The 8,378-nt window shown below is 51.0% G+C and overlaps 1 protein-coding gene across 1 annotated transcript in view; it reads left to right on the top strand.

Moving 5' to 3' along the window:
• Positions 1-347: 347 nt before the first annotated feature.
• LOC141099693 (oocyte zinc finger protein XlCOF8.4-like) overlaps positions 348-8,378 on the top strand; it is a 28,760-nt gene continuing 20,729 nt past the window's right edge. The window contains exon 1 of the mRNA XM_073587653.1: positions 348-395. Within this exon, the coding sequence (XP_073443754.1) occupies positions 348-395 (48 nt within the window). The remainder of the gene's footprint in view (positions 396-8,378) is intronic.

The following is an 8,378-nucleotide window of genomic DNA, read 5'->3' as shown; positions in this document are numbered from 1 at the left end:
GAGTCATCTTGCTTTGCAGCTCTTTAGTGGTAGATTGGATCATGTCCGCCACTGCCTGCTTAAAGTCTTCAGCAAGGTATGATGCCATTTCTTTTGCTAGCTGTATAAAGTTTAATAAGCCATGAGCATGTAGCTGCGTTTCCAGTGTGCCTCTTGTCTCCACTGTCTCCCCCTGGCTGAAATGTCCTTCTTTCTCTGGGGCTTCCTCCTCCCGTTCTATCTCCTCATGTGCTTGCCCTGTTTGTGCCTGTGTCTCCGTCACCATGACTGTGCTCCCACTCTGCCGGCCTCCTCTGACCTCCTCCTCCCTCTGCTCCTTCCCTGCGCCTCTCATGACAAACCGATCCATGTTGTGGACGGTCCCGGATGGTCTCACGATTATCCCAGTATCTTTTGTGAGTCAGGGCTCTGTGTAAATGCAGAGTATTTGCGGCGGTCAGCAGGAGCTCCCTCACATGTGTCTGCACATGGCGGCGCCGGAACCGGAAGTCATGTTTTGTTTTTACATGAACTATAATTTATCTTTGTGTGACGGACTTTCTCATGAACTGTGACATTTTGTGCTTTGTTGGTGATTTTTTTTTCATTCGACAGACATACTGATAGGGAATTTAGATTGTGAGCCCCATCGGGGACAGCGATGATAATGTGTGCAAACTGTAAAGTGCTGCGGAATATGTTGGCGCTATATAAATAAAAAGATTATTATTATTATTATTATTATTATAAAGACTGCATATAAAACGTTCCAGGCTTGACATGTTTATCCGCTCTCAGGTTTCGTCCTGAGGAAGACGTCCTGTGTGACTGTGAAACGCGTTGACTTTGAAAAACTATTTGAATAAACGTTTTTAAGGAAAATCTCCATCTCCGATCGTCTCCATCAGCAGCGCGGGTACAGACACATTATACCCGGATCCGCTCTTCTGCTCGGTCTTTGGCCCCGTGTCCTGCAGCAGCTGATTTATGCATTGAGCATGGTGTAAAGGCGCCACTCCATCAGGTGAGTGTAACACTCCCCTACTCTCATTATATCTGGTTATCAGGTGAGACCCTATTTTTCGCTTGTTTGTTCCTCAGTTTCTCGACTACAAGAAATCTCTGTAACACTTTCAGGTCACTTGGATAAAACTAAAGAAGGGACTGCTGGGACCGTAACGGGGTCCATCTGAGACCCCAATGCAGAAGACAAATGTCCTGAGAACTGGACCTGCTGGACCACAAATTGTCTTTTCTCCAGGTTACCAAATACATAGTTGTCACGTAGACCCTGGAGAACCTGTCTGACATGCTCAGCATGCTCCTCCAGAGGACGGGAGTAACTCACTATATCATCCAGGAAAATTACCACAAATCTAGCAATCAGTGAGGAAAAATATAATTACTGACATTGTCGCAGACTGCCGGAGCATTAGTTACCCCGAATGGCGGCATCAGGTTGGGTTTTCTTACAACGAATATTGGATTTATGTTGGGGCCCCCTGTCCCTGACAGCCGGTGTCGTTTCCCCTACAGAGGCTAAACCACAAGGGCACTGAGGTGCGAGACTCGGGCGAGTTTCTCCCAAGTGTGACCCCGGCCTCAGCCGAACTCTGGAAGGGGGGAAATAACCGAGATTTGGGCATTTTAGCTCCTGGTGTGGAGTCGATAGCACAATCATATGCCGCCATATAGTAGACGGCCGGTAACTGGGGAGAATTCCCTCATGTGTGGGGTCTATTTCCCTCCAGAGAAATCACACGTTACATTCCACACATAACACTGTGTAGAAAAGGCGGCGTGGGGTAATTGTGCCAGTAGTGAGGGGCAAATAATGGCAGGAATGTCACTGACTGAGAAGGCTCCATGGAGCGTCTTCACTCCGGATATCATGTGACCCCTGACTCCTCCCCTCCTGTGACCTCATCACAGGTCCTGTGGGCACACAGCAGCCATATAAGGGGAGTGCGGCTCTGCAGGTTAGTGATGGGCAGTCCGGCTCTTCTTCCTCCTTTCCCCACTTTTCTCCCTCCCGTCCCTTCACTATAAAGCCTGGGCCTCATTATACAGCTGTACAGGGGTCTAGTGAAGGCTTTTTAGCCCTTTCCTCAGACTGTAGCTCCTGGGATCAGGCCCTCACTCCTGTCCCTTCACTATAAAGCCTGGGCCTCATTATACAGCTGTACAGGGGTCTAGTGAAGACTTTTTAGCTCTTTCCTCAGACTGTAGCTCCTGGGAACAGGCTCTCACTCCTGTCCCTTCACTATAAAGCCTGGGCCTCATTATACAGCTGTACAGGGGTCTAGTGAAGGCTTTTTAGCCCTTTCCTCAGACTGTAGCTCCTGGGAACAGGCCCTCACTCCTGTCCCTTCACTATAAAGCCTGGGCCTCATTATACAGCTGTACAGGGGTCTAGTGAAGGCTTTTTAGCCCTTTCCTCAGACTGTAGCTCCTGGGAACAGGCCCTCACTCCTGTCCCTTCACTATAAAGCCTGGGCCTCATTATACAGCTGTACAGGGGTCTAGTGAAGGCTTTTTAGCCCTTTCCTCAGACTGTAGCTCCTGGGAACAGGCTCTCACTCCTGTCCCTTCACTATAAAGCCTGGGCCTCATTATACAGCTGTACAGGGGTCTAGTGAAGGCTTTTTAGCCCTTTCCTCAGACTGCAGCTCCTGAGAACAGACCCTCACTCCTGTCCCTTCACTATAAAGCCTGGGCCTCATTATACAGCTGTACAGGGGTCTAGTGAAGGCTTTTTAGCCCTTTCCTCAGACTGTAGCTCCTGGGAACAGGCCCTCACTCCTGTCCCTTCACTATAAAGCCTGGGCCTCATTATACAGCTGTACAGGGGTCTAGTGAAGGCTTTTTAGCCCTTTCCTCAGACTGTAGCTCCTGGGAACAGGCTCTCACTCCTGTCCCTTCACTATAAAGCCTGGGCCTCATTATACAGCTGTACAGGGGTCTAGTGAAGGCTTTTTAGCTCTTTCCTCAGACTGTAGCTCCTGGGAACAGACCCTCACTCCTGTCCCTTCACTATAAAGCCTGGGCCTCATTATACAGCTGTACAGGGGTCTAGTGAAGGCTTTTTAGCTCTTTCCTCAGACTGTAGCTCCTGGGAACAGACCCTCACTCCTGTCCCTTCACTATAAAGCCTGGGCCTCATTATACAGCTGTACACGGGTCTAGTGAAGGCTTTTTAGCCCTTTCCTCAGACTGTAGCTCCTGGGAACAGGCACTCACTCCTGTCCCTTTATTATAAAGCCTGGGTCTCATTATACAGCTGTGCAGGGGTCTAGTGAAGGTTTTTTAGCCCTATCCTCAGAATGTAGCTCCTGGGAACAGGCCCTCACTCCTGTCCCTTCACTATAAAGCCTGGACCTCATTATACAGCTGTACAGGGGTCTAGTGAAGGTTTTTTAGCCCTTTCCTCAGACTGCAGCTCCTGGGAACAGGCCCTCACTACTGTCCCTTCACTATAAAGCCTGGGCCTCATTATACAGCTGTACAGGGGTCTAGTGAAGGCTTTTTTGCTCTTTCCTCAGACTGTAGCTCCTGGGAACAGGCCCTCACTCCTGTCCCTTCACTATAAAGCCAGGCCTCATTATACAGCTGTACAGGGGTCTAGTGAAGGCTTTTTAGCCCTTTCCTCATACTGCAGCTCCTGGGAACAGGCCCTCACTACTGTCCCTTCACTATAAAGCCTGGGCCTCATTATACAGCTGTACAGGGGTCTAGTGAAGGCTTTTTAGCCCTTTCCTCAGACTGCAGCTCCTGGGAACAGGCCCTCACTACTGTCTGTCATGATCCAGTGTTGGATCTGGCGGTATTAAAAGCACAAAGTGAACTTTTTTTACTTTGGTTAAGTTCATAGGTGTTTTGACTGTCCCCGGTGGTGGTTAGTGGTATTGCACCTTAGGTTAGGTTGCACTTAATTATGGTTCAGGTGTGGGGCTCTATAAATGGGTCTCAGGGTGTTCACTCACTGCTGGTGATATTTCTTGCTGAGTTGTTGGAGAGCCTGGTGGAAGGATGGAGCTGGATAAGAGTCCTGCGCAGTCAGCCAGAGAGAACGATTGCCAGCTAATGGTGTCTGCAGGAAGGACTGGCATGGCCTGGTGGAGTCGCAGTTTATGGTGTCGGCGGGAAGTGCGGGCATGGCTTAGAGGAGTGGCGACTTGGAAGAGAGTTGCACTCAGCATGTTCGACTTGGTTGCTGAGAACTGGACTCGAGCATGCTTGGATTCTTGGCAGAGGCTGGACTCATCTTGGGACTGTGTACTGGACTGCTGCAAGTGGTGATGGACTCTGCTCCCAGGCTGCACGATGGTGATGGATCCGGTTATGGTGATGGATCAGGGTGGAGGAGAAGATGCACACAGGTGGTGGGCTCTGTTGCTAGGAGCGTACGCATCAGAGCAAAGATAAGTGGTGTTTCCCCTGTATTGTCTCTTTCCTCATGTGTGTTGTTAGTGCAGTGGTGGGATTAGTCTCCGCACCAACCTATTCCCTAGTGAGGGTTTAGGTGCAGGGCGAGCCAGGGTTTTAAGGTTCGCGTGCGGCGACAGGCGCGGAGCCTGTATAGGGAATGCTAGGAGTGCAGGGACACTGGCTCAGGGGAGCTTAGGAGGTCTCCATGTCCCCATTCCCTATCGCAGGGCCCACCATTGTTAAAGTTTCCCAGGTTCCCCCCTTATTATTTAAATTCGCCGTACTGGAGGCGGTGTTTCCAGAAATGTATATATTAACGTGTAATTCCTAAATTCGCCAGGTGGAGGCGACGTATCCACCTGCACGTTCTATTATTTAAATTCGCCCCACTGGAGGCGGTGTATCCAGGGTCACGTGTGTTATGGGTTCGCCTTGCGGCATCATCTGCGACCTGACACACGTGATCGTGACATTATCACCAGCCCTTACTTTTTTTTTCTGGTGAGCTTTGGCCATGTGGAGACCTGTGGTAATTGCTGCCAGTCCTCACTGAGGTGCAGTGGGGAGCGGCAAGGTGTGTTTAAGCCGCTGCAGCAGCAGTTATCAGGGTCTGGGGCCTCTGCTCAGATAACCAGAGAAACAAAAATGGCGGCTGCGGTCTGGCAAAAGCCCCTAGAGTCGCTGCTGGGGAGCGGGACTTGCTCTTACAGGGGACGTACCCAGGCAGGTGGGAGGAATGGTGCCCCATGGTGCTGCCTGGTATTCCCCGAGGTAAAGGGGTACATCCCTGTAGTGAGCAGATTGGTGAATAGTCCGCGGGGCTCATGCCAAATCTTCGATGCCGCCCCTCCTGGTCGTGTGGAGTCGACCAGCGAGTATATATATTTTCCTCCATATTCCTGCGGCTATGGTACTAAAACCCCCTAGAGTCGCTGCTGGGGAGCAGGACTGGTTCATGCAGGTGGGCGCACCCAGGCAGGTGGGAGGAATGGTGCCCCACGGAGCTGCCTGGGGTTCCCCGGGGTGAAGGGGTGCGCCCCTGTGATGAGCTGACTGGTGTGATAGTCCGCGGGGTTTTACGCCAAATCTTCATACCATCGAAGAAGCCGCCCTCCTGGTCGTGTGGAGGCGACCAGCGAGAGTATATTTCCTCCATTTCCCGGTCCCCATCTCCTCCTGGTGTGTGCAGCAGGTGTGCTGTGGGGGAGTAGGGACAAATCTCTACCCTCGCCATTAACCAACCCTGGGAGGCGCAGTCCTCATGGTGAAAGGGTTGGAGGGTGGTGTCCCTTGGTGAATAGCGGGGGTGTGAGTGTGGTGACACAGGGGGACGCCTCTGTTGTCAAGTCCAGAGTGAGTTCACCAAAAAATGACAAATGTATGTGTGCAATAAACGTTCAGGTCCGGACCTGTGTGTGAACGAGCATGTATGGGTGCCACCAAAAAACATCTTGTGGAAATGTGTTGTGGAGTCTGATCAGCTCTGAGCAAACATACACATACATTAACTCGTTCCCCAGGTCGGCGCTGTGGAGATGAGTGGTGCCTCCAAAAGGAACTTTATTGCCAATATCAGCGGTGTTTGTCATAAACCTGAAGTGTCAGGTAGTGGTGGGGTGAACTCAGGGTCTGGGCGTCCCCGCTGTAGGTGTTTCCCTAATGAGGGGTGGTCTTGAGGGTCCAGAGGCCCCTCATTAAGGAGGGGGTACTGTCATGATCCACTGTTGGATCTGGCGGTATTAAAAGCACAAAGTGAACTTTTTTTACTTTGGTTAAGTTCATAGGTGTTTTGACTGTCCCCGGTGGTGGTTAGTGGTATTGCACCTTAGGTTAGGTTGCACTTAATTATGGTTCAGGTGTGGGGCTCTATAAATGGGTCTCAGGGTGTTCACTCACTGCTGGTGATATTTCTTGCTGAGTTGTTGGAGAGCCTGGTGGAAGGATGGAGCTGGATAAGAGTCCTGCGCAGTCAGCCAGAGAGAACGATTGCCAGCTAATGGTGTCTGCAGGAAGGACTGGCATGGCCTGGTGGAGTCGCAGTTTATGGTGTCGGTGGGAAGTGCGGGCATGGCTTAGAGGAGTGGCGACTTGGAAGAGAGTTGCACTCAGCATGTTCGACTTGGTTGCTGAGAACTGGACTCGAGCATGCTTGGATTCTTGGCAGAGGCTGGACTCATCTTGGGACTCTGTGTACTGGACTGCTGCAAGTGGTGATGGACTCTGCTCCCAGGCTGCACGATGGTGATGGATCCGGTTATGGTGATGGATCAGGGTGGAGGAGAAGATGCACACAGGTGGTGGGCTCTGTTGCTAGGAGCGTACGCATCAGAGCAAAGATAAGTGGTGTTTCCCCTGTATTGTCTCTTTCCTCATGTGTGTTGTTAGTGCAGTGGTGGGATTAGTCTCCGCACCGACCTATTCCCTAGTGAGGGTTTAGGCGCAGGGCGAGCCAGGGTTTTAAGGTTCGCGTGCGGCGACAGGCGCGGAGCCTGTATAGGGAATGCTAAGAGTGCAGGGACACTGGCTCAGGGGAGCTTAGGAGGTCTCCATGTCCCCATTCCCTATCGCAGGGCCCACCATTCTTAAAGTTTCCCAGGTTCCCCCCTTATTATTTAAATTCGCCATACTGGAGGCGGTGTTTCCAGAAATGTATATATTAACGTGTAATTCCTAAATTCGCCAGGTGGAGGCGACGTATCCACCTGCACGTTCTATTATTTAAATTTGCCCCACTGGAGGCGCTGTATCCAGGGTCACGTGTGTTATGGGTTCGCCTTGTGGCATCATCTGCGACCAGACACACGTGACCATGACACTGTCCCTTCACTATAAAGCCTGGGCCTCATTATACAGCTGTACAGGGGTCTAGTGAAGACTTTTTAGCCCTTTCCTCAGACTGTAGCTCCTGGGAACAGGCCCTCACTTCTGTCCCTTCACTATAAGGCTAAGTGCACATGTACCGGAACTCTCGCGGAAATTACCGCGAGAATTCCGGAATTCCAGTCCGCGGGAAAATCGCATTTTAAATTCCCGCGATTTTCCCGCGGAAAAACTAGCATTTTGCAAGCGTAATTAGCTTGCAGAATGCTAGCGTTTTCCAAGCGATCTGTAGCATCGCTTGGAGAACTGATTGACAGGTTGGTCACACTCGTCAAACACAGTGTTTGACGAGTGTGACCAACTTTTTACTACTGAGGCCGCCTATGCAGCATCAGTAGTAAAAGATAGAATGTAAAAAAAAAAAAAAAATAGTGTTAATTCTCACCTTCCGACGTCCCGCGCATCCGTTCCCAGTAATCCTTTGCGAAAATGCCCGCGATGACGTCAGTTCTCGCGGGATCGCGACGTCTCGCGGTTATTCGCGATGACGTCGCGCGAATGACCGTGAGACTTCGCGATCCTGCGAGAACGGACGTCATCGCGAGCATTTTCGCAAAGGACTACTGGGAACGAGAGCGTGAAGAGAAGCGGGAAGGCTGCGCGGGACGTCGGAGGGTGAGAATAACAATATTTTTTATTTTAAATTCTATTTTTTACAGGGATATGGTACCCAAAGCCCGGAGGACAGTCTCCTCTCCTCCGGACCGTGGGTACCATCCGCAAATGTTCTGCTTACTTTCCGCATGGTGTGCACAGCCACATGCGGGAAGTAAGCGGAACAATGCATTCCTATGGGTGCGGGATCGCCGCGATTCCGCAAATTAATGAGCATGCTGCGGTTTTTACCGCAAAGCGATTCCGCCGCTGTAAAAACCGCAGCTTTAGCACCGCATTGCGGAATCCCATAGGAATGCATGGGATGCTTATTTTTCGCGTTTTCGCGGCAAAATCGCGCGGTTAAAACCGCTGCGGAAATGCGAAAAAAAGCCACGTGTGAACTCAGCCTAAAGCCTGGGCCTCATTATACAGCTGTACAGGGGTCTAGTGAAGGCTTTTTAGCCCTTTCCTCAGACTGTAGCTCCTGGGAACAG

The sequence above is a fragment of the Dendrobates tinctorius genome, unplaced genomic scaffold, assembly GCF_039654945.1.
Source record: "Dendrobates tinctorius isolate UK_male_01 unplaced genomic scaffold, ASM3965494v1 ptg000101l, whole genome shotgun sequence".
Taxonomy (NCBI): domain Eukaryota; kingdom Metazoa; phylum Chordata; class Amphibia; order Anura; family Dendrobatidae; genus Dendrobates; species Dendrobates tinctorius.
The sequence above is the reverse complement of the archived record's forward strand: the minus strand, read 5'-3'. Positions and strand labels throughout refer to the sequence as shown.